The sequence below is a fragment of the Bufo bufo genome, chromosome 2 (genome assembly GCF_905171765.1).
Source record: "Bufo bufo chromosome 2, aBufBuf1.1, whole genome shotgun sequence".
In the NCBI taxonomy this organism is placed as follows: Eukaryota; Metazoa; Chordata; class Amphibia; order Anura; family Bufonidae; genus Bufo; species Bufo bufo.
In genome coordinates this window covers 142467944-142495007 of record NC_053390.1, presented here as the reverse complement: position 1 = coordinate 142495007, position 27064 = coordinate 142467944, and the positions used below count along the sequence as shown (strand labels likewise).

Genomic DNA, 27064 nt, shown 5'->3' with positions numbered 1-27064 from the left:
GACACACGCGGTGGGCGCGCTACTATGTGCTCATTTTAAGAGACAGAGCAGGTATCTGGCTTTGTTTTTTGCTTATATCCTTTTTAATTGCTGAGTGACACTCGGTTCGAGTTCTCTGTCGCATGAAATATCAATGCGAATAAACGCAAAGTATGGTGAACCATGCAACCGATAGCTGACTTAATCATATGGGGATGAGGCAGTAAAATATACGAGTGGGTTTCTACCACTGTGGTAAAAGACTGCTGGACTCCCCTCTCTGGTTTTTGCTTTATCAAATGCCTGCGATTAAAGATCGCTGCAAGCTCGCCTTTAGGCAGCATGTGAGCATAAAGCGATCGGCCACATGAGTGCCAGTCCTTCCGCTCGTACTTGCCCGTGTCTGGGGGAGGGCGTGCGCGAGCGGCGCTCGCTGCCGGGCGGCTGTCTGGATTTCGGGCCCCTATCCCTGTAGCGAATGGAGAACCTGGGCTAAGTGGGTTGCTTTTTCCACTTGCATTATCAAGCCTAGGATGTCGGGTGAGCCCTGTCACCCTCCCCAGTAGGAGACCTCCCTTTGATTTTCAAATACTGACATATTATGGATATCTGCATGAAATTATTGTCAATTATGTTTACAGATCAGAATTGGCGGATCTATGGAATTTATAATATCAAGTATGTAATATGGATTTAAATTTTTGTATTATAACAATAAAATATTTATAAAAAAAAAAAAAAAAAAAAAAAAAAAAAAAAAAAAAAAAAAAAATATATCAGGGGTCAGTACAGAGATCTCTCCCATCATCTATTTATCCCCAGGACTGTGACTGTGACGAGGGACATCCTCTGCATCTGGAGGAAAGAAGGTTTGTACACAAACATAGAAGAGGATTCTTTACGGTAAGAGCAGTGAGACTATGGAACTCTCTGCCTGAGGAGGTGGTGATGGTGAGTACAATAAAGGAATTCAAGAGGGGTAGATTTCAGGGGTCATTGGGTTATTGTTCCAAGGAGTTATTCTGATTACTTGTTCAGATTCAGGAAGGATTATTTTCCCCTAAAAATGAGGAAAATTGGATCATTGGCTTTTTACTTGTCTTTGGATCAACTTTGCAGGCTAACAGGCTGAACTGGATGGAAGGATGTCTTCAGCCTTACAAACTATGTTACTATGGCATAATAATTTTTTTCATTCTTCTTGCTTCATTGATTGATTGATTATCCAGCCTGTAGTATGGGTATAATAAAATGTAGAAACTAGATAGTGGGCTGGTGCTTCTGGACAACCTTCCATTTTGGAGGCCTAATAATTATTTACTTGCTTCAAATATCGAGGATTGTGATAAATAAATAATAATGAAAAATATTTAAAAAGAGTTGTAAATGTTTTAACACAAGCATTGCTGTATGGCCTGTTCATTGCTATTCAGTACACTAATGTGTAAGCAGAGAGGTTGCATATTTTAAAGATTACATAATAGCAGTGATGTACCGTTCAAGCCACTGTGACTGCTGAACCCTTTGCAATGTTCATGAGAACCTGCTGATTCCTGGTCCTGAGGAGTCTGGAAGCAGCCAGCAACAGAGCATCAGCAGGACTGCGGACAGGTGTGTTTTTTATGCGTTGTGCAACAGAGGAAGACCCTAGAGGTTGTCATCTCCAAGGCCGAACAGCAAAGTAGCCCCACAACATAACGCTGCCACTAGAGATGAGCAGATTGATTCTAAAATTTGAAAATTCAACCTGAACTTTTCAAAAATTTCTAAAATGTCTGATTCCACCTAAACCAACTTGTGTGATTCAATTTCGGAGAATGAGAAAGAGTGAGAGTGAGAGAGACAGTGTCTTGAGTGCTCATCAGCTGCTTTATTATCTATGCAGACAGTCATAAAACAATCAGTAGTTTTCTAATGGATAGCATGTTCATGGATGTTTGAATTTAGCGATGTAATAAAAAAACTGAATTAAATCCAATTAAAATGTTCTAAGTAATTGATATGAACAGTGGTGCATTTGAAGCAAAGTCTTATAATGAAAACTTCTGAACTGTTCATAGTGCTTTATTAGTTAGCTGCTTAATGTCGGTGAGACTATATTGTGATTGACATCATTACTATCAACTTCTGTTAAGCCGCTCTCCTATGTATGTATGTATGTATTGTAGATAGATTAGATCAGGCATGCTCAACCTGTGGCCCTCCAGCTGTTGTAAAACTACAACTCCCACCATGCCCTTCTGTAGGCTGATAGCTGTAGGCTGTCCAGGAATGATGGGAGTTGTAGTTTTGTAACTGCTGGAGGGCCGCAGGTTGAGCATGCCTGGATTAGATTGCTAGAAAGAGGGGGACTCCCTTTTCTCATGTTCTTTGTCTCTGCTGCTCTCCTGCAGTGAGCACCGTTTTCTGCAGAATATGTTGCTTATTGGTGCTTTTATCTCCTTTTTTTATTTCCTCTTCTTCTCTCCTTCTGAGCAGACAGCATGCAACCCTAGTCATTGCTGCTCTCATTAATCGGGGGCAAGCATATTCCTCACGTGTTAAAGCAGTACTACTTCTTATGGTGGGGTCTGGCCATACTTTATATTGACTATTGGCTTACAGGAAAAAAAGTTACTCTTAAATCTGCTAAATTTGAGGTAATTTTGCAATATGCAATATGCAATCCTGCCTTATAGAAAATCAAATTGTCGAAAACATTAGTCTGTCATTAAACAGTTTTCTACATTTTTTTAACAGTCACAGAGCTCTACCAGCTCTTCCAGTGTGGAGGAAAGTGCTTACTGGTCTGTAAATGTTAAAGTTTCATAAGCACTTTATGAAAATGTCACAAGTTTGAGACTGTATAATGAGCACCCTCAGATCCTATGTTATTATTTGGGAAGTTTAACTTCCTTTTCAGATGTTTTCTGCCTTTTACTTGGCTCTTAATTCATTCTTCTTAGAAAAGCTTAGCACTTCTCGCATTCATTTTTAAACCATGATAATGGTACTGTATATTGGTAGATGACAATTTGTAAAAGCTTTACCTAATGTTATAGTAGCTATAATTACATTTTATTTAGAAAAATAAAACTTGATTTTGCATTTATCTGATTATACATATTCCTTGCATTTCTATACCATTAAACATATTATACACCCCACAGGATATAAGCCATTATGCCAGTCCCTTTTCACAGTGGGTAACAAACCACTGGGTAATGTCACTTTTTTTCACACGCTCGCAGGATCTGTAACCTAGTACTTTACTACTGAAAAATGAAAAAAGAACAACTGGAAAAAGTTATGCAAATGAGTATAAACAGCTAGTGGTGCTTGGTCAATTTTCACATAACTAAGGTGGTGCATAACTTATTTTTGGTTTGAGTACCATCTCGAAAAACTTGCGCCTAAGTTTATTGGACCATATAGAATAATATCTGGGATCTTTTCGTCTTCAGTTGCCTTCCTCGCTCAGGATATATGTGTCACTACCAGAGCTTTGGGACGTTCTCACAGCTCTGTTTCTCCACCCCTGTGATGATGTCACTACTAGAGCTGGGAGGAGTTTTCTGTTTCCTTCCTCCCAGCTGCGTTTGATTTCCCTGCCTTTATATTCCCCCTCCTCCTATTGTAGGTGTGGATTATATTTCTCATTTGGGTTGTAGCTCTTGCTTGAGTATCTTCCCTTGCATGCTATCCTTTCACTGGACCTGTGTTCTGCTGCAGCAAGTACTCCGGATATTGCCAGCCTGTCTTTGGATCCGTCTTCACTTCAGCCCCTTCAGCTAAGTGTGCAGACATTGTTGTGTATCTGTGTGTTTTCTGACTGGATCCGAGGCGACCACGGTTCCCTCCATATACTGAGCAGGGCACCGGTGGCCGTGCCCCTTCCACTATTGTAGGGGTTACAGTGCTCATCAGTTTTAGGTACGCGGGCATGCCTCCTTCCACCATTTGGATCCGGACATGGGCTTAGCAGCATAGGGAGAGATTTCGAGGGTCTGACAGGGGTAACCCTTTATCCTCCCTAGTTTGGGTCTGGTCAGTAGCTCTATTTTCTGTGCATGCTCTTGTTGCTCACATACAGCCGTGACATTATAATCCACCAAAACCGTCTTTTTTGACATGGATCCGCTTTCTGGCCTGGTTGACCGCATGCAGGGTCTTTCTTTGGAGGTAGCGGATCTCCGTCAATCTATGACTCAGCTTCAAGCATTGGGCTCTGCTCCGGCCCATGGAATCTGTTGCGAGCCAAAGGTCTCACTTCCGGAAACGTTCTCTGGGGGCAGTGAGAGTTTTGTTCGCTTCAGAGAGGCATGCAAACTCCATTTTTGCTTGTGTCCACATTCCTCTGGTAATCAGGAGCAGAGGGTGAGGATTGTCATCTCCCTGCTCAGGGGTAATGCTCAGACTTGGGCTTTTTCGCTGCCATCAGGGGATCCCTCCCTTCGATCCGTGGAAGGATTTTTTGTGGCCCTGGGGCAGATATATGATGACCCGGATCGTGTTGCTCTGGCCGAATCTAACTTACGTTTTTTAAGCCAGAGCAAACTGTCTGCGGAGCTTTATTGTTCTGAATTTCGGAGATGGGCAGCTGATTCAGGTTGGAATGATGCTGCACTCCGGAGTCAGTTCTGTCATGGTCTCTCAGAGAGATTGAAAGATGCGTTTGCTTTCCATGAGAGACCAACGTCCTTAGAGTCTGCCATGTCATTGGCGGTACGCCTTGACAGGCGTCTAAGAGAAAGAAACGAGACCTCTCTGTCCAGCCATTGTCAGTCTAGGGGCAGTGGTGCGGACTCATTCAGTGTGCAGGGGCCTCATCCTGTCTCGCTCCCCTCTGAGGAGGAGCCCATGCAGCTAGGTCGACTTGCCCCTGATAAAAGAGGATTTAGTCCTCAGAGTATGGTGTGTTTTTGTTGTGGGGGCATAGGTCATTTGGCAAATGTTTGTCCGTCTAGGAGATTCTTGAACTGTACTAAGAGCGATAATAAGAGAAAAACCTCAAAAGGTAAATCATCAAACTCTGCTTCATCTGCTACTTTGGGCAAAGTTGATGTAGGAATTGATGCTTTTCCTCTGACCTGCAGTTCCCGTTTTCTCCTGTCTGCCAGGGTGGCGCTAGAGAGCAAAGTCATTTCTTGTGAGATTTTTGTTGATAGTGGAGCGGCCGTCAATCTTATTGATACTCAATTTGTAGCCATGCATGGTTTTCAGGTTTGCACATTAGAAAAGGATATACCTGTTTTTGCTATTGACTCTGCTCCACTCTCACAGAGATGTCTGAAGGGCATTGTTCACAATATCCGGTTAGCTGTAGGTGACACTCATGTGGAGGATATATCTTGTTTTGTCCTTAACGGATTGCCTTCTCCTCTAGTTTTGGGGTTACCCTGGCTCACTAGACATAACCCCACTATTGATTGGCAAGGAAGGCAAATAAATGAGTGGAGTGACTTTTGTAGAGAGAATTGTCTTACAGCGACTTTTGCAGAGGTGTCTACTAAAACTGTGCCATCATTTCTCTCTGATTTCTCGGACGTGTTTTCCGAGAGCGGTGTTCAGGAGCTACCTCCTCACCGGGAGTTTGACTGTCCCATTAACCTCATTCCCGGCGCCAAGCTGCCAAAAGCTCGCCTCTACAATCTCTCACAACCGGAAAGAATCGCAATGCAAACCTATATCTCCGAGAGTCTCAATAAGGGGCATATTCGTCCCTCAAAATCACCTGTTGCCGCTGGGTTTTTTTTTGTTAAAAAAAAAGATGGCTCTCTGAGACCTTGCCTAGATTTTAGGGAGCTGAACCGTATCACGATTCGCGATCCCTATCCCCTTCCTCTGATCCCGGACCTCTTCAACCAAATTGTTGGGGCCAAGGTTTTTTCCAAATTGGATTTGAGAGGCGCGTACAACCTGGTCAGGGTCAGAGAGGGGGATGAATGGAAAACGGCCTTTAATACCCCTAACGGGCATTTCGAGAAGCTCGTTATGCCTTTCGGCCTGATGAATGCTCCGGCCGTCTTTCAGCATTTTGTTAACAGTATTTTCTACCATTTAATGGGGAAATTTGTATTGGTGTATCTTGATGATATTTTGATTTTTTCCCCTGATGTTCAGACCCATCAGGATCATCTTTTTCAGGTTTTGCAGATTCTGCGGGAAAATAAATTGTACGCCAAGCTGAAGAAATGTGTTTTTATGGTATCGGAGATTCAATTTCTGGGTTTTCTCCTCTCTGCTTCTGGTTTTCGCATGGATCCGGAGAAGGTCCGTGCTGTACTTGAGTGGGAGCTTCCTGAGAATCAGAAGGCATTGATGCGCTTTCTGGGTTTTGCGAACTATTACAGAAAGTTCATTTTGAATTATTCCTCTGTTGTCAAACCCCTCACTGACATGACAAAAAAGGGGGCGGATTTTTCCTCTTGGTCGGAGGAGGCGCTTGCAGCTTTTTCTAAGATTAAAGAGAGTTTTGCATCTGCTCCCGTCTTGGTGCATCCCGATGTTTCCTTACCTTTTATTGTTGAGGTGGATGCTTCCGAGGTGGGTGTGGGTGCGGTTTTGTCCCAGGGCCCTTCTCCTGCCAAGTGGCGACCCTGTGCCTTTTTCTCTAAAAAACTCTCCCCGGCAGAGAAAAACTATGATGTGGGAGATAGGGAGTTGTTGGCCATCAAGTTGGCTTTCGAGGAATGGCGCCATTGGTTGGAGGGGGCCAGGCACCCTATCACCGTTTTTACCGACCATAAGAATCTGGCATACTTGGAGTCGGCCAGGCGTATGAATCCGAGACAGGCCAAATGGTCTCTGTTCTTCTCCAGATTCAATTTTGTTGTCACATTCCGCCCTGGGATCAAAAATGTGAAGGCTGATGCTCTCTCTCGCTGTTTTCCGGGAGGAGGAAACTCCGAGGACCTGGGTCCCATTTTGGCGGAGGGGGTAGTTGTTTCTGCTCTATATTCTGATTTGGAGGCCGAGGTCCAGGCTGCCCAGACTGAGGCACCTGCCCGTTGTCCTTCTGGGAAGTTGTTTGTGCCTCCTGAGCTACGTCACAAACTCTTCAAGGAGCATCATGATACTGTTCTTGCTGGTCACCCCGGGAGTAGAGCCACGGTAGATCTCATTGCTCTGAGATTTTGGTGGCCGGCTCTTCGTAAGTCGGTGGAGGGTTTTGTGGCTGCTTGTGAGACGTGCGCTCGCGCTAAGGTCCCTCGTTCACGGCCTTCAGGTTCCCTTCTCCCGTTACCCATACCTTCCCGTCCTTGGACACACCTGTCCATGGACTTTATCACGGATCTTCCTCGTTCCTCAGGGAAGTCGGTGATCCTGGTGGTGGTGGACCGTTTTAGCAAGATGGCTCATTTCGTACCTTTCCCTGGTTTACCCAATGCTAAAACGTTGGCGCAAGCTTTTGTCGACCATATTGTTAAATTGCATGGCATTCCCTCTGATATTGTTTCCGATAGAGGCACGCAGTTTGTGTCCAGGTTCTGGAAGGCTTTCTGTTCTCGCCTGGGGGTTCGGCTGTCCTTCTCTTCTGCTTTTCACCCGCAGTCGAATGGTCAGACTGAGCGCCTCAATCAGAATCTGGAGACATATTTGCGCTGTTTCGTGGCAGAGAACCAGGAGGATTGGTGTTCATTTCTCCCTCTTGCTGAGTTTGCTCTGAACAACCGTCGTCAGGAATCTTCTGATAAGTCGCCATTCTTTGGTGCATATGGGTTCCATCCGCAGTTTGGGACATTCTCGGGAGGGGCTCTTTCTGGTTTACCTGAGGAGGAGAGATTTTCCTTGTCTTTGTCTACCATTTGGCAAAAGATTCAGAGTAATCTTAGAAAGATGAGTGAGAAGTATAAGCGTGTGGCTGATAAGAGACGTGTGCCTGGTCCGGACCTGAGTGTGGGTGATCTGGTGTGGTTGTCTACAAGAAATATTAAACTGAAGGTTCCCTCCTGGAAATTGGGTCCCAAGTTTATTGGGCCTTATAAAATCTTGTCAGTCATCAATCCTGTTGCCTTCTGTCTTGATCTTCCACGGGTTTGGAAGATACATAATGTATTTCACAGATCTCTCTTAAAACCATATGTCCAGCCCACGGTACCCTCCTCTTTGCCTCCTCCTCCGATTTTGGTTGATGGCAATCTGGAGTTTGAGGTTTCCAGAATTGTGGACTCTCGCATTGTCCGCAGTTCTCTCCAGTACCTCGTTCATTGGAAGGGTTATGGTCCTGAGGAGAGGATGTGGGTTCCGGTGTCGGACATTAAAGCCACTCGCCTCATCAGGGCATTTCATAGGGCTCATCCTGAGAAGGTGGGTCCTGGGTGTCCGGAGTCCACCCGTAGAGGGGGGGGGGTACTGTCACTACCAGAGCTTTGGGACGTTCTCACAGCTCTGTTTCTCCACCCCTGTGATGATGTCACTACTAGAGCTGGGAGGAGTTTTCTGTTTCCTTCCTCCCAGCTGCGTTTGATTTCCCTGCCTTTATATTCCCCCTCCTCCTATTGTAGGTGTGGATTATATTTCTCATTTGGGTTGTAGCTCTTGCTTGAGTATCTTCCCTTGCATGCTATCCTTTCACTGGACCTGTGTTCTGCTGCAGCAAGTACTCCGGATATTGCCAGCCTGTCTTTGGATCCGTCTTCACTTCAGCCCCTTCAGCTAAGTGTGCAGACATTGTTGTGTATCTGTGTGTTTTCTGACTGGATCCGAGGCGACCACGGTTCCCTCCATATACTGAGCAGGGCACCGGTGGCCGTGCCCCTTCCACTATTGTAGGGGTTACAGTGCTCATCAGTCTTAGGTACGCGGGCATGCCTCCTTCCACCATTTGGATCCGGGCATGGGCTTAGCAGCATAGGGAGAGCTTTCGAGGGTCTGACAGGGGTAACCCTTTATCCTCCCTAGTTTGGGTCTGGTCAGTAGCTCTATTTTCTGTGCATGCTCTTGTTGCTCACATACAGCCGTGACATTATGATGTCTCCCATTAGTCATTGCTAAAAAAAAATACATTCCTCCTGTTATTTCTCCACCTAAACATCCTAATCCAATGGTAATTTTGGGTGAGAGTATTAGGTGAAGATTCTTCACACCTGGAAGGTTTCGGGTTCATTGCAGTACTTTTGGAAGGGGTATGGTCCTGAGGAGAAAACATAGGTGCCTGCTCAGGACATTCATGCTCCTCGCCTAATTAGGAAGTTCCATTTAAAATTTCCATTGAAGCCTGCTTACCATGTTGAGGGTCTGGTGGCCCCTCTGAAGAGGGGGGTAATGTCACAAACGTACCTGTCTGGGCTCCAGCGCTGCATTCTCTGTCTTCAGCATGGCTGCTATGCCCCCCGATAATGTGGTTGCGTCCCTAGCAACAGCGTGTAATGATCTGTTTCTCCCCAGAGCGTGCAGGGTGAGATTGGCAGCGGGTTGAGTGACAGCCCAGTAGCCCAGTTGCTGTGTGCATTGTATCCTGTGCTATGGAGCGAATAGTCCATGGACCTATCAGGTTATGATCCAGTGACTCGGCGCTCTATTTAAATTCCCTCCTGGCCATACATCTTTGCCAGTGACATTCTCTGACTCACTAGCTGCATTCCTGGTTCCTGTTTGTGTATTTTTGGATTACTTGTGTTCTGACCTCGGCTTGTTTTTTGACCACTCTCAGTCTAACCTATTGGCACTGAGTTTCTTGTCTGGTTGTGATTTCGGCTTGGCTTTTAGACTACTCTCTGTCAATTTGGTACTTTGTTGTCCTCCTGCTTCTGACCCATTTCTATACTACTCTGTCTTCCTGTCTTGTCGTTTAGTGTTGTTTCTCCAGTTGTGGACTTGCTACCTATAGCTTGCACTGCAAGTAAGCAGGGGAAGGGTGCGGGGTTCCAGTTAGGGCTCACTGTCTATGTCTGTCACTACCTACTGACATTACATTCATTCACAAAATCCACCTTGGCTGAACTACAGGTCTAAGTTTAAAGAGCTTGGAATGAAATAGGACAGGAGGATATCTAGCATCTGTATGACTATTAGGCCTCTTTCACACTTGCGTTGTCCGGATCCGTCGTGTACTCCATTTGCCGGAGGTGCCCGCCGGATCCGTAACACCACAAGTGAACTGAAAGCATTTGAAGACGGATCCGTCTTCAAAATGCGTTCAGTGTTACTATGGCAGCCAGGACGCTATTAAAGTCCTGGCTGCCATAGTAGTAGTGGGGAGCGGGGGAGCAGTATACTTACCGTCCGTGTGGCTCCCGGGGCGCTCCAGAATGACGTCAGAGCGCCCCATGCGCATGGATGACGTGATCCATGCGATCGCGTCATCCATGCGCGTGGGGCGCCCTAACGTCACTCTGAAGCGCCCCGGGAGCTGCACGGACGGTAAGTATACTGCTCCGCCGCTCCCCACTACACTTTACCATGGCAAACAGGACTTTAGTGTCCTGGCAGCCATGGTAACCATTCAGATAAAGCTAAACGTCGGATCCGGTAATGCGCCGAAATGACGTTTAGCTTAAGGCCGGATCCGGATTAATGCCTTTCAATGGGCATTAATTCCGGACCTGGCCTTGTTCAGGATTTTTGACCGGAGCAAAAAGCGCAGCATGCTGCGGTATTTTATCCGGCCAAAAAACTTTCCGGTCCGGAACTGAAGACATCCTGATGCATCCTGAACGGATTTCTCTCCATTCAGAATGCATTGGGATAATCCTGATCAGGATTCTTCCGGCATAGAGCCCCCGACGACGGAACTCTATGCCGGAACACAACAACGCAAGTGTGAAAAAGCCCTAACTATGCCAGAGTGACTAGTCCGTACCGAACTTTACGATTTTGGGTACACGGACCCGAAACGGAACTTTGCCGGAAAAGTTCGAGTTCGGTGTTCGGGCATTTAATAAAGCTTGTTGAAAGGCTGCAGGGCAGCCAATCAACAAGCTTTTAAGCGGTAGGCACTTAGAAGCCATCACAGCCATGCCTACTAATGGCATGGCTGTGATTGGCCGTTGCATCATGTGATCCAGCCTCTATAAAAGCTGGATCACGTGTTGCACCGCCGATCAGCTCTGAGTAGTGCAGGGACAGGAAGCAGGCAGCTGAAGTGAGGGACAGTATTAGGAATCTGACTATTTGTTTTGTGGGTGACCTACAGTATAATAATTTTTTGTGGGTGCAATAGACCAGCTTTGCACCCCGGACACAGAAATATAATAATTAATCTGGCTGTTAATTCTGTGGGTGACCTATAGCTATTTTTTTGTCAATGCATTCCACCATCTTTGTACCCCTGACACAAAAATATAATAGTTAATCTGTCTGTTAGTTCGGAGGGTGACATATACCCATTTTTTGTGAGAGGTACACCTGCACTGCATACGTGACAGGGAAATTAATATAGTTAATCCATCTGTTAGATTGGTGCGTGACATATTCCCATTTCTTGTTGTGAGGTACTTCAGACAATGTGCTGACGACAAGACGCAAGTGGTTTGCATGCTGTGCAGTCGGAGCCTGAAGCGAGGCATAAACATTCTAAACCTGAGTCTGTGAAGGTTCTCATTTATCCAGGTCATGGTATATCTGTAAAGAATAAATCAAGGCAACTCGTTGGAAGAACGAGTGAAACGTTTTCAAGAAATCTACAGTAAGTCCAGTTGCCTTGATTTATTCTTTACAGATATTCTAAACCTGAGCACAACCTGCATGACCAAGCATCTTAATGCAAAGCACAAGCTGCAGTGGAGTAAACAGCTCAAAAACCACAAAAGATCTCAGGCTCCTCCTGCTTCCTCTTCTGCTGCAATCTCGACCTCTTCCTCCCCCTCTGGAGTGACAGTGGCACCTGCCACCCCGCAAACAGAGGATGTGGCAGCAACGCCACCACCTCCGTCACCATCACCAAGCATCTCCACACTGTCCCATGGAAGCGTTCAGCTGTCCATCTCCCAAGCAATGGAGAGAAAGAGGAAGTACCCCCCTACCTACCCGCAATCGCTGGCCTTGAATGCCAGCATTTAAAAATTCCTGGCCTTTAAAATGCTGTCATTCTTTTCCAGGAGAGCCATCCCTGCCCTGCACAACCAAGTGGCGGACAAAATCAGGTGTGCACTGCGCAACGCCATCTGTGGCAAGGTCCACATAACCACCGATACGTGGACCAGTAAGCACGGGCAGGGACGTTATATCTCCCTTACTGCACACTGGGTAAATGCAGTGGCGGCTGGGCCTGAGGCGGATAGCAGTCCTTCCGCCACCAAGGATTGCAGGACGTTTCTCTTTGCCTCCTCCTCCTACTCCACTTCCTCCTCTACCACCTCCTCATCCGGTCAGTGTAACACCTTCACCACCAACTTCAGCACAGCCAGGGGGAAACAACAGCAGGCAGTTTTGAAACTCATCTGTTTGGGGGGAAAACCCCACACCGCGCAGGAGCTGTGGACAGGCATGGAACAACGGACCAATAAGAGGTTGGTGCCACTGAGCCTCAAGCCCGGCCTGGCGGTGTGCAATAACGGGCGAAATCTCGTAGCAGCTCTGGGCCTAGCCGGTTTGACGCACATCCCTTGCTTGGCGCATGTCCTGAATTTGGTGGTGCAGAGGTTCCTGAAAAATTACCCCGATATGTCAGAGCTGCTGCAGAAAGTGCGGGCCATCTGTGCACACTTTCGGTGTTCTCACCCTGCTGCTGCTCGCCTGTCTACGCTGCTGCTCGCCTGTCTACGCTGCAGCGTAACCTCGGCTTTCCCGCTCACCACCTCATATGCGACGTGCCCACAAGGTGGAACTCCACCTTGCACATGCTAGAGAGACAACAGCAGGCGATAGTGGAGTTTCAGCTGCAGCACGCACGGGTGAGTTGCTCTGTGGAACAGCACCACTTCACCACCAACGAGTAGACCTTCATGCGGGACGTGTGTGCCGTGTTGCGCTCTTTCGAGTACTCCACCAACATGGCCAGTGCCGATGATGCCGTCCTCAGTGTTACTATCCCACTTCTATGTCTCCTTGAAAAAACATTTTGGGCGATGATGGAAGAGGATGAGGCACAAGAGGAAGAGGAGGAAGAGGGATCATTTCCACTGTTATCAGGCCAGTCATTCAGAAGTGGCTCGGAGGGTGGGTTCCTGCACCAACAGAGGCCAGGTACACAACTGTCCAGCCAGGGCACAGTTCTGGAGGATGAGGAGGAGAGGATGATGAGGAGGAGGAACCGTGTCCACAGCAGGGTGGCACCCAAAGCAGCTCATGGGCATCACTGGAGCGTGGCTGGGGGATACAGAGGACACAGGCGATACACCTCCCACAAAGGACAGCTTGTCGTTGCCTCTGGGCAGCCTGGCACACATGAGCAACTACATGCTGCAGTGCCTGTGCAACGACTGTCGAGTTGCTCACATTCTAACCAGTGCTGATTACTGGCTGGCCACCCTGGTGGATCCCTACTACAGGACAAAGTGCCATCCTTAATTCCGTCACTGGAGCGTGATCGCAAGATGCGTGAGTACAAGCGCATGCTGGTAGACGCGCTGCTGATGGCATTCACATCTGACAGTGGGGGCTCAGTGGAAGCACAAGGCGAAGACAGAGGAGAATGAAGAAGTCGCCAACGCAGCTGGGGCACCGCCAGCACCTCAGAATGAAGGGTTAGCATGGCCAAAATGTGGAAAAGCTTTGTCAGCACGCCACAACAACCAGCACCACCAGCTGATACGGAACGTCTTAGGCTACTTTCACACCTGCGTTAGGTGCAGATCCGTCTGGTATCTGCACAGACGGATCCGCACCTATAATGCAAACGCTTGTATCTGTTCAGAATGGATCCGTTTGCATTACCATGAACAAAAAAATAAATATTAATTATGGGAGGCGGATCCGTTTTCAATTGCACCATATTGTGTCAGTGAAAATGGATCCTTCCCCATTAAATTACATTGTAAGTCAGGACAGATCCGTTTGGCTCCGCATCGTCAGGCGGACATCAAAACGCTGCAAGCAGCGTTTTGGTGTCCGCCTCCAGAGCGGAATGGAGGCTGAACGGAGGCAAACTGATGCATTCTGAGCGGATCCTTATCCATTCAGAATGCATTGGGGCTAAACTGATCCGTTTTGGGCCGCTTGTGAGAGCCCTGAAACGGATCTCACAAGCGGACCCAGAAACGCCAGTGTGAAAGTAGCATTAGCAGGAGGCAGTATTTCAGCAACATGGTGGAACAGTACGTGTGCATATGCCTACATGTATTTACTGATGGATCTGCCCCCTTCAACTTCTGGGTCTTCAAATTGGGCACATGGCCTGAGCTTGCCCTTTACACCTTGGAGGTGCTGGCCTGCCCTGCAGCCAGTGTATTATCTGAACGTGTGTTTAGCACGGCAGGGGGCGTTATCACAGACAAGCGCAGCCGCCTGTCCACAGCCTATGTGGACAAGCTCACGTTCATTAAAATGAACCAGGCATGGATCCCACAGGACTTGTCCGTACCTTGTTCTGAATAGACAAATATACCGGCTGCACACAGCCATTGTTATACTCCAGCGCACTTTCTCTTTGCATTCTCTTTTCTATTTCCCAATGTTTTGGGGTCTTCCCAAAATCATTAAAAAAATTAGGGAAATAAAAATAAAAAAACAACAAAAACAGTGTTGGCTACCTCCTCCTCCTCCACCACCACCGCTTCTACCTACGTCCACCGCCTCCTCAACCTCCCAATCCACTTTTTTTATTTTTTTCTATTCTATGTTATTTTATGTCATACCCTATCCACATTTGTTTGCAGGGCAATTGTCCTGCTCTTTCTCCCATTTTGCTTCCTTTTGCAGCCCTCTAGCCCTTAATATGTCTATTTTACAGGCATTTTAGTGCCCCAAAGCTCGGGTCCCCATTGACTTCAATGGGGTTCGGGGTCAAGTTCGGGTCCCGAACCAGAACTTTGAGCCGAAGTTCGGCCGAAGCCGGCGAACCCGAACTTCCAGGTGTTCGCTCATCCCTAGCTATGATATTAGTACTTCTGGCCAGATGTCCATTTTTTTGTTCAAATTTTTTTTTTAAATTCTCATTTTCTAAATGATTTTGTCTTTTCTCCTTCACAAACCCTATCCCCTGACCCCATGGACTTCTGGTGCGGAAGATTGGAACATTGGCTGGAACAGACCCAGTTTGTCCTGCCCATGTGTTTAAAACATTACGTTTGTCAAAATGAATCAAGTAAATGGATCCGTGAGGATGTCCACACATCTCTGGCTGATAACAATAAATAGGTCTGCCATTGCTGACAGTGGCTATTTTTTTGCCGACCCAGTGATGCAACTCCCGCTGTTTGCCTGTCCATTGTGGCTGTTACTCCCACTGGTGCCACCACTACTACTACTACCCCTATACTGCTGCACATCTCCTGTTTTGTCCATGAGGTTCCATACTGCATTGCTTGTGCTGCTAAAAAAAAAAAAAAAAAAAAAAAAAGAGAGACTTTTTGGGAGCTTGTACAAGCCACTGCTTTATCTGATACTACCGTGTGTGTGTATAAACACTGACAGGCATCTGTCCCCAATGAAGGAGAATTCATGGAATGCTTTTAATCAAGCTTAACAACTGAGTGTTTGTTAACGCTGTCAACCATGCATTTACCCACAGCTATATATGTCAGTGTCACAATGACATTATATATTTTTGCTGTCACATTGTGTTAAAGAGCTTAAAGGGGGAAGGTGGGGAGGGTCGATAGATTAAAAAAAAAAAAATACAGAAAGACAAGAGAGAAAAATATATGAGCTCAATGACACATCAGAGTGTCATATACCAATTTTGAGGCCAGGTGAAGCACTTTTGATTAGGGTAGAATCAATTTGGACCAAAACAGATTTTTTGGACCTATTCATTAGACCCAAAATTCGCTAATCTCTACTCGCACATTCCTTAAAGGGAACCTGTCACCGGGATTTTGGGTGTAGGGCTGAGGACATGGGTTGCTAGATGGCCGCTAGCACATCAGCAATATCCAGTCCCCATAGCTCTGTGTGCTTTTATTGTGTAAAAAAAACTATTTGATACATATGCAAATTAACATAAAAGAGTCATATCTTACTTGTGTGACCAGAGAAGAGTCATATTTTCAAGCTCTGACTCAGGTTAATTTGCATATATATCAAATAGTTTTTTTTACACAATAAAAGCACACAGAGCTATGGGGACTGGGTATTGCAGATGTGCTAGCGGCCATCTAGCAACCCATGTCCTCTATACACAAAATCCCGGTGACAGGTTCCCTTTAAAGGGGTTGGGTCACTTCAGCAAGTTTAATTTACATAACTTATTCTGTTGAAAAAGTTAATACAAGACACTTACTAATGTATTATTATCCATATTGCTTCCTTCGCTGGCTGGCTCATTTTTCGATCACATTATACACTGATCGTTTCCATGGTTACGACCACCCTGCCATCCAGCAGCAGTGGTCATGCTTGCACACTATAGGAAAAAGTGCCTGCCTCTCTGGTGGCCGAGACTGTGGGAACGCACATAGGCTGGTGCTATTTCCTGTAGTGTGCAAGCACGGCCACCACTGCTGGATTGCAGGTTGGTCGTAATCATGGAAACGAGCAGTGTATAATGGGATGGAAAAATGAATCAAACCAGCACAGGAGGCAATATGGCAATCACAATACATTAGTTAGTGGCTTCTATTAACTTTCTCTACATAAGAAATGCTATTTGCTGAAGTGAGACAACTCCTTTAACTATGTAAGCCACAACAAGAGCAGAAGATGCAAAATGAAAGAAGCACCTAATCACACAGTAGGAGACAAAGCACAGTATACTTGCTCTTAAGGGCCTTTTAAGCAGGCCTATAATCAGATGTTTGGATGTAATTGGATATTTTATACGAGCAAAAGTGCTGCTGTCAGGGTATGGAGGATGAACAATGGTATAAGGGCATATTTAAGTGGCCAAGTAAGGGAGATGAAACAGCACAAGCCTAGGAAATGACAAAAATATTGTCTGGATACATTTTCATAAATGAAGTGCTGTGACTTTTTCCAGAATGGCATCATTAAAGGGAATCAGTCACCAGGATAATCAATATTAAAGCAAACGTATGTCCTTACAGCACTTCAGACCTTCTTTCCATATTTTTTCTGTTTCATTGGAGCTCGCTTTATATCTTCATAAAAATCCACTTTCATCATTATGCTAATGAGGCATTAAGGTGCCCAAAGGGGCGTTATTTTAATTCAAAAGGTGCCCAGGAACGCCCTCCATCGAGTGCCCAGGCCCGCCCCTCATACACTACTCCCCCAGCATTGCCATTGCCGTCACGCCCCCCCTTTTTCTCCGGCTACGTCGCTAGCCGACAATCCCGCCCACCCTTTCCCTTCAGCATAACCAACAGGCGCAGTGCCGAACAGCGCTGGCACCTGCGCTCTTCCAGTTTAACTTAGGGCATCTGCCTCAACAGTTTCACTGGGCATGCGCTGAGCCCAGTGATGTTTTCGGTGCATGTCCCTGCTTACCCTATGCAAAGTCATCAACTCCTTACTTTATTTCACTTTAAAGGGTTAACTTGCATTGACTTATACTGTTTAATACTGTGCAACTGCATTTTATATGTATGCTAGATATATCCTGTTCATGTGCACTGTGTTTGCATGGCACTGTCTAAAGGGTTAATGAATAATGATAGATTTTTGGGACTTTCTAGCTAATAATGAGAAACTGGTAATTTTCCACAGCTACCATAGGGTTTAAAGAAGAACATGTTTTGGAGGGAAAAAGCCAGACTTGTTTACTACAGTACCACAACCAGACAGACTGACCTTTTAGCGTTGTTATTATTATGTCCGAAAACCTGTTTTTGTCTGGAAAAACGGATGTGTCATTCCCAATGAGTATCATTGAAGCTCTAAAGCAAATATGAGAGACAGGAGTTGTAACATTGTATTTGTTTGTGCTGGGATTCTCCCTGGCAGAAGAAGGTTTTGATGCTGAGGAAAGGCATGAGCTAGCTGTCCCTCTCTCTGTAAGAAGGCTGGTGCACCTCTACTGCCAGGGAGAAGACTGGAGAAGCCAGTTTTGCTCCTGAATTCCTTCAGTAAAAAAGCACACTAGGTTACAGCAGACCATGACTTTCTATACTTATTTTCCATTGAGGTGCACCACACCTTACCATCCCTTCCGGAGAGCAGCAGCACATGGTGGCACCTTAACGGCGTCCGGGTGACCCAGCATAGCTTTGGGGCCACTCCGAACCCAGCCACTACACCTCCAGGAGAATCTATAATATATTGGCCCATTGTGTACATGCAAGCTTCCTAATGGGACAGCTTTTGGAGTCTAATTGTGCCCAGGGGAGGTCTGGCAGCCTTAGTCCTGGGGGGCAAATCCAGTCAAGTGGCCCATTTTTTAGCCCCGCCCATTATTAAAAGCCCCTCCTACATATAATAGGCCACTCCCAACACACACTGTACAGCTGACATTCTATAGTTGCGGCCTGTCTACACATCATACGAAGAGGGGAGGCCTGTCCCGGCTGCACTGCCTGCTTATATAACAAGCTACAGCCAGGAAGCTCCTCCGCTCTCCTCCCTCCCCAGATCCTGCTCAAGGCCTGTGGTCCCCCCCACCATCTGCCACCCGCCCGTGGCCTGCTGCCCCCTTTCGTCATCCTCACCCAGCTCTGAATCATCCTTCTGCAAATGGCAGGGGGAGGAGCCGGAGCATCTCCTCTCCTACATAGCACCACATACCTCTTACATCCAATGTCACCTTTGTTGTAGACGTTCTTTTTCCTCATCTTCTCCATTCAGACCAGACCGCCATGATGATTTTTCAGCCATCTCCCATCTCTGCAGAGATTGACAAACAGACATTAGTTTCCTGCCACCCCCAATACTATACTGCAGAAACAGTCCCCCTGGGAATACTACTACCACACAGATAGTGCCCCCTTAAACAATTATTGGCACACAGTGCTCTAAAAAATAACTGCGCCCAGACACTAATAGTATAAAGATAATGTCCCCCAAAAATAATAGTGCTAAGCTGATACTGTGCTAGGGTGCCCCCAAACAGTGCCCCCCAAAATCCCACCAATATAAATAATTCTCTGCCAGAGCACACTTAGTAGTAATAATGCCCCTATAGTGCCCTAGTAATCATGTTCCTCATAGCCCCCCAGTAGTAGTAAAGCTCCCCATAATAACTTAGTACTAATTTTCCCTATAATATGACAGTACATGAAATACCCCCGCTTAGTGCCCGCAGTTGAGCTAATGTCCCCATAATGTATGCCAGTATAAAATACCCCTATATAGTGCCCCAGTAAATGCACTCATACTGCTCCTCTCCCCCTTCCCCATAGTGTCCCCCATAATATGCCAGTAAAAAAATGCCCCTTAGTACCCCCCAGCAGATGCCCCTATAGTGCTCCTCTCCCCCACAATGTGCCAGTAAAAAAATTCCCCTTCTTAGTGCCACCATATGCCCCAATAGTGCTCCACTCCCCCATAGTGCCCCCAAATAATGCCCCATAGTGCCGCTCTCCCCTATAGTGCCTGCCATAATGTGCCAGTAAAAAATGCCCCCTTAGTGCTACCAAATGCCATAGTGCCCCCCATAATGTTCCAATACAAAAGGCCCCTTTAGAGCCCCCACTTCCCCATAGTGCCCCCAAATAATGCCCCTATAGTAACCCCAGATGCCCCATAGTGCTGCTCTCCCCCATAGTGCCCCCCAGAATGTGCCAATAATTTAAAAAAAAGCCCCTTTAGAGCCCCCAGATACCCCCATAGTGCTCCTCTCCCCCATGGTGCCCCCCCATAATGTGCCAGCAAGAAATGCCCCCATAGTGCCAGCTCCCCCCCCATAGTACAAGCCCCCCATAGTGCCAAGCCCCCCATAGTGGAAGCCCCCCCATAGTGCCACTTCGCCCATAGTGCCAGCTCCCCCATAGTGCCAGCCCCCCCGTAGTGCCAGCTCCCCCCATAGTGCCAGCTCCCCCCATAGTGCCAGCTCCCCCCATAGTGCCAGCTCCTACCCCATAGTGCCAGCCCCCTTATAGTGCCAGCCCCCTTATAGTGTCAACCCCCCCCATAGTGTCAGCCCTCCCATAGTGCCAGCCCCCCCATAGTGTCAGCCCTCCCATAGTGCCCGCTCCCCCATAGTGCCAGCTCCCCCCATAGTGCCAGCCCCCCCATAGTGTCAACCCCCCCATAGTGTCAACCCCCCCATAGTGTCAACCCCCCCATAGTGTCAGCCCTCCCATAGTGCCAGCTCCCCCATAGTGCCAGCCCCCCCCCGTAGTGCCAGCTCCCCCCATAGTGCCAGCTCCCCCATAGTGCCAGCTCCTACCCCATAGTGCCAGCCCCCTTATAGTGTCAACCCCCCCATAGTGCCAGCTCCTACCCCATAGTGCCAGCCCCCTTATAGTGCCAGCCCCCTTATAGTGTCAACCCCCCCATAGTGCCAGCTCCCCCTATAGTTCCAGCCCCCCATAGTGCCAGCTCCCCCATAGTTCCAGCCCCCCCCATAGTGCCAGCTCCCCCCATAGTGCCAGCTCCTACCCCATAGTGCCAGCCCCCTTATAGTGTCAACCCCCCCATAGTGCCAGCTCCTACCCCATAGTGCCAGCCCCCTTATAGTGCCAGCCCCCTTATAGTGTCAACCCCCCCATAGTGCCAGCTCCCCCTATAGTTCCAGCCCCCCATAGTGCCAGCTCCCCCATAGTTCCAGCCCCCTCTATACTAGTGCCAGCTCCCCCTATAGTGCCCCCCCCATAGTGCTAGCTCCCCCAAAGTGCCAGATTCCCCCCCATAGTGCCAAATCCCCCCATAGTGCCAAATCCCCCCATAGTGCCAAATCCCCCCATAGTGCCAGATCCCCCCCATAGTGCCAGATCCCCCCATAGTGCCAGCCCCCCCATAGTGCCAGCCCCCCCATAGTGCCAGCTCCCCCTATAGTGCCAGCCCCCCATAGTGCCAGCCCCCCCTATAGTGCCAGCTCCCCCATAGTTCCAGCCCCCCCTATAGTGCCAGCTCCCCCTATAGTGCCCCCCCATAGTGCTAGCTCCCCCAAAGTGCCAGATCCCCCCCCATAGTGTCAGATCCCCCCCCCATAGTGCCAGCCCCCCTTATAGTGCCAGATCCCCCCCCCCATAGTGCCAGATCCCCCCCCCATAGTGCCAGCCCCCCTTATAGTGCCAGATCCCCCCCCCATAGTGCCAGCCCCCCGCAAAGAAGAAAAAAAAAACCAGCACTAATACTTACCTCCATCAGCAGCGATGCAAGCCTCTTCTGGCCTGTGTCCCAGCTGTGTGCTGCCGGGCTCAGGCGTCGCAATGATAATGACGTCATTGCTCTGCCTGAGCCGGCCTCTGATAGGCTGCAGGCATTAGTGCCTGCGGCCTATCAGAAGAACAGGGGAGGGACACGCCTCTCCCTCCCCTGCCCCACAGCACACAGCACGGCCGCAATGACATCCAGGGCCGCGCCGCCTGTGGTGATGATCGGCGGTGCGGCCCTGAAGAATAAAAAAAAAAAAAAAAAAAAATTTTTTTTTTTTTTTAAGACGCGCGGCCCAGTGGCCGTTTATTTCGGGCGGCCTGGGGGGCAATTGCCTCCCTGCCCCCCGGCCCAGCCCGCCCCTGGTGATGATCGGCGGTGCGGCCCTGAAGAATAAAAAAAAAAAAAAAAAAAATTTTTTTTTTTTTTTTAAGACGCGCTGCCCAGTGGCCGTTTATTTCGGGCGGCCTGGGGGGCAATTGCCTCCCTGCCCCCCGGCCCAGCCCGCCCCTGATTGTGCCTGATATAGAAGCTCAACTACTTTAATTTCAATGATGCTGAGATGCAATACCAGATATAACCCCGTAGATAGGTGTGGCAATGTTTCCATTATAATGTAAAATGTAACCATAAAATGTAATTATTACTGACCCCTTCTAATCTATTGTCTAATTGGAGAATTAAATTGCTGGTTTATAGTATCCACATAAATCATGGAGGCTGTACCTACAGGCACTATGTTTCTGGGAAAGCGCTTGTACTGTAGTACAGTATTAATGATATCACAACTTATAAGCTGAGAGAAACCAAAACTGTATGGTTATGCACTCTGCTGGACCTGTTTGTGTATTTTTGTTTGTGACGGGGCACTCTACTGGTAGTGTTATTTGTTGGGTGCACTATGCAGATCCTGTTTATGGGTGGGCATCCTGATTGAGATATTCTAAGGCTTGCTTCATATATGAGTGAAACACATCTGGAAGGCTATTCCAGCTGAGAACAGCCTGTCGAATCTGTCCCTGCTGTGCACAACCGTGCACTGCCAGAATTCCTTCTGGCCCCATTTGTAACGCCCCAGAGTGGCATTACCACCTTTTCTCCTCGCTACTGTCTTTATTTGTTAACCTCATGTCATCATGTGTATTTAATTCAGGTCCAAACACTGTGCATTTCCTATTTTGTAACTGCTTATGTTCAGGTGTAATGTGCCTAGTTCACCAGCAGGTGGCAGAAAACACTGCAGAGCTACAGGTACATAGAATGGAGCTTTCCATTCCATTCTAAACCCCCTTGGTTGAGGAGTGGGCGAGTCCCACTTCCTGCAGGAAGGGTGGGGACCAGAACAGTCTAGCTTACTCCCTGCTTGGGGCAGGAAGCAAGTGCTGGGCACGTCTCTGCTGGATGTGCCCAGGCCAAGCCAAGCCATCCAGAGCACCTTCAGAACTGCTGGATGTGGAGGCCACAGCTTAGAGCCTTAGGAGCCAGGAGGAGAGTTCCCTGGCATAATTAAGAGACAGACCATACAAAGAGAAGTTGCAGCATCCAGAGAAAGCTAAGTTATACAGCTACCCTGTTATTACAGCAGAGCCAAAGTGCAACAGATGTAGCAGAGACGAGTTTGCCTGCCAGAGTTTTAATGCTAAAGCCTGCTGGAACCAAGACAAAGTCTGTAACCCATAGAAACATAGAATGTGTCGGCAGATAAGAACCATTTGGTCCATCTAGTCTGCCCAATATACTGAGTACTATGGATAGCCCCTGGCCCTATCTTATATGAAGGATAGCCTTATGCCTATCCCATGCATGCTTAAACTCCTTCACTGTATTTGCAGCTACCACTTCTGCAGGAAGGCTATTCCATGCATCCACTACTCTCTCAGTAAAATAATACTTCCTGATATTACTTTTAAACCTTTGCCCCTCTAATTTAAAACTATGTCCTCTTGTAGCAGTTTTTCTTCTTTTAAATATTCTCTCCTCTTTTTGCCTTGTTGATTCCCTTTATGTATTTAAAAGTTTCTATCATATCCCCTCTGTCTCGTCTTTCTTCCAAGCTGTACATGTTAAGGTCCTTTAATCTTTCCTGGTAAGTTTTATCCTGCAATCCATGTACCAGTTTAGTAGCTCTTCTCTGAACTCTCTCCAAAGTATCAGTATCCTTCTGGAGATATGGTCTCCAGTACTCCAGTACTGAGCACAATACTCCAAATGAGGTCTCACTAGTGCTCTGTAGAGCGGCATGAGCACCTCCCTCTTTCTACTGGTAATGCCTCTCCCTATACACCCAAGCATTCTGCTAGCATTTCCTGCTGCTCTATGATATTGTCTGCCTACCTTTAAGTCTTCTGAAATAATGACCCCTAAATCCCTTTCCTCAGATACTGAGGTTAGGACTGTATCACTGATTTTATATTCTGCTCTTGGGTTTTTACGCCCCAGGTGCATTATTTTGCACTTATCCACATTAAATTTTAGTTGCCAGATTTTTGACCATTCCTCTAGTTTTCCTAAATCCTTTTCCATTTGGTGTATCCCTCCAGGAACATCAACCCTGTTACAAATCTTTGTGTCATCAGCAAAAAGACAGACCTTACCATCGAGGCCTTCTGCAATTTCGCTGATAAAGATATTAAACAATATGGGTCCCAGAACAGATCCCTGAGGTACCCCACTGGTAACAAGACCTTGGTCTGAATATACTCCATTGACTACAACCCTCTGTTGCATGTCCCTCAGCCACTGCCTAATCCATTCAACAATATGGGAGTGCAAGCCCAAAGACTGCAATTTATTGATAAGCCTTCTGTGTGGGACAGTATCGAAAGCCTTACTGAAGTCTAGATAAGCGATGTCTACTGCACCTCCGCCATCTATTGTTTTAGTCCCCCAATCAAAAAAATCAATAAGATTAGTTTGACATGATCTCCCTGAAGTAAACCCATGCTGTTTTTCATCTTTCAATCCATGGGATTTTAGATGTTCCACAATCCTCTCCTTAAGTATGGTTTCCATTAATTTCCCCACTATTGATGTCAGGCTTACTGACCTATAGTTGCCCGATTCCTCCCTACTACCTTTCTTGTGAATCGGCACAACATTTGCTAATTTCGAATCTTCTGGGATGACTCCTGTTGCCAGTGATTGGTTAAATAAATCTGTTAATGGTTTTGCTAGTTCACCGCTGAGCTCTTTTAATAGCTTTGGGTGTATCCCATCAGGCCCCTGTGACTTATTTGTATTGATTTTAGACAGCTGACTTAGACCCTCTTCCTCTGCAAAGACACATGCATCAAAAGATTCATTAGTCTTCTTTCCTAACTGAGGTCCCTTTCCTTCATTTTCCTTCGTAAAGACTGAACAGAAGTATTCATTGAGGCAGTCAGCTAGTTCTTTATCTTCTTCCATATACCTTCCTTCTTTTGTTTTTAATTTTGTAATTCCTTGTTTTAGTTTCCTTTTATGTATCTGAAGAATGCCTTATTGCCTTTTTTCCCTGACTGAGCTAATTTCTCTTCTGCCTGTGCTTTAGAAGCTCTTATAACTTGTTTGGCCTCTCTCTGCCTAATCTTGTAAATTAGCCTGTCATCCTCGTTTTTTTTTTATTTTTATAATTCCTAAATGCTATCTTTTTGTTTTTAATGATTTTGGCCACTTCTGCTGAGTACCACAGTGTTCTTTTCCTATTTTTGCTTTTACTGACAAGCCTAATACAATTTTCTGTTGCCTTCAATAGTGCCTCTTTTAAGTAGTCCCATTTCTCCTGGACTCCAATGAAACTGTTCCAATCTGATAGGGACTCGTATACCACTGATCTAATTTTAGAAAAGTCAGTTTTTCTAAAATCTAAAACTTTTGTTTTTGTGTGGTGTGACTCAGTCACTGTACTTATAGTAAACCACACTGACTGGTGATCACTAGATCCCAAGCTTTCCCCTACAGTAATATCATATACCAAATTCCCATTTGTGAATACTAAATCTAAAATGGCCTCCTTCCGGGTTGGCTCCTCCTACTTGCTGTAGAGATAATCCCAGTAGGGAATTTAGAATATCTGTATCTCCCATAATGATAACTTCCCCCTTCAATGTCATTTTAGCTATTTCCTCAACTAGTAGATCATCTAATTCTTTGACTTGGCTAGGTGGTCTATATATCACACCTACACGAGTTACCTTATGATTATCAAGCTGCAAGGTAACCCAAACTGACTCTAAATTGTTCTCGCTAACTTGTATCAAATTAGATTTTATGCTGTCTTTCACATACAGGGCCACCCCTCCCCCCTTCTTACCTTCTCTGTCTTTCCTGTATAGAGAGAACCCTGGTATTGATATATCCCAGTCATTACTCCCCTTGAACCACGTCTCAGTAACAGCCACTACATCTATATTCTCAGATGCCTTTATAGCCTCAAGTTCATTGATCTTATTCCCTAAACTGCGAGCATTTGTAGATAAGAATCTGAGCTTGTCATTTCTTAACCTTTGTGCTACTGGCATCTTCTGGCATTGTTCCGGGGGGCAGTCGGACTGCTGGATTATCACTCTTTTGCCCCCCCTTTCCTAGTTTAAATGCTCCTTAGCACCGAGGACATTCGTTCCTTTGAGAGAAAGATGCAAACCATCTTTCTTGTACAGTTCTTTTCCATTCCAACAAGAGCTAACATGAGACACAAAGCCAAACCCTTGGTTCCGACACCATTCACCAAGCCATACATTGAATTCCTTAATGCGCATCTTCCTGTCATGCTGAAGGTTATGCACAGGCAAAACTGCAGAGAATGAAACAGTTGATGCAACCTCCCATATATCCTTTCCAAGTGTGTGAAAAGCTTCTTTCACCTTTAAAACCTCATTGCAAGCCAGATCGTTTGTCCCCAGATGGACAATAACATCCACTTCCCTTTCCTGTTTTGCTTGCCTAACAATATTAAGGATCCGTCGTCTGTCCCTGCTAGCGGTAGCACCAGGGAGACATCTTACAACACCATTCTCCTCAAACTTCACACCTCTTATGATGGAATCGCCCACCAACAGCTGCTTACTATCAGTCCTCAATTTCTCCTTTTTGTCTTTGCTGCAGTCTTGCATACTTTAGGCATGGGAGATGATTGTTTCTCACCCACTGTGCTTGAGCCATCCGCCATGTTGCTCTTGCGCTCTGAAAGTGCTGCAAATGAATTATGGAGAGCCACAGACTGTGGGACATGTCTTCTATCCACAACTCTCAGTCTACCAGAACCTACAGTAACCCATCTTCCATTTCTAGGGGGCCTCTGTGGCAGTGGCATTGCAATGTTCTCAGTCTGAGTTTGCCTAATGGTTAATTTACAAATCTCATATTTCAAAAAGGTGATTTCCTGTTGCATTATGGAGAGCAGTCTACAGATCAGACAGTATCCAAACCTCTGAAGAGTGGAACCTGAAATAAAAGCACAACAATTCCTGCACAGAACCAGGTCTGTCATAAACAAACAAATCTTACTTGTTTAGATTGTATCCACCTCCAGATTCCTCCTGAGTATCTCCTGAATATCTCCAATGCACTTGCAGATCAGCACTTGATTAGACCAGCACTAGATTAGCAGCCTTGAAAAAGCAGCAAGCTATAATTAGCAAGCTAATGCAATGTTGCTATATATACACACCCTCCCACAAAGGCTTCTCCCCAACAGCAAATTAACACCTTACCCGCCTATGCTCATTTGCAATCAGACAATAGAGATAACGTGTCTAGCAAATTCCTTTCCTCTTGTGAAACAGTGTCTGAGTATCCACCCGAAACACCACTGAAGTTCTGCTACAGTGGAAAAACTCTGAGTTAGACTAAATTCTTCTCCTGAATATCTCCA

General features: G+C 46.6%; 1 protein-coding gene across 1 annotated transcript in view; it reads left to right on the top strand.

Annotated features, from left to right (window-relative positions):
* The window catches only part of MCTP1 (multiple C2 and transmembrane domain containing 1), a 796241-nt gene that overhangs the window by 6548 nt on the left and 762629 nt on the right, over positions 1 to 27064 (top strand). The window contains exon 2 of the mRNA XM_040421550.1: positions 6312 to 6314. Coding sequence (XP_040277484.1) covers positions 6312 to 6314 — 3 coding nt within the window. The remainder of the gene's footprint in view (positions 1 to 6311; positions 6315 to 27064) is intronic.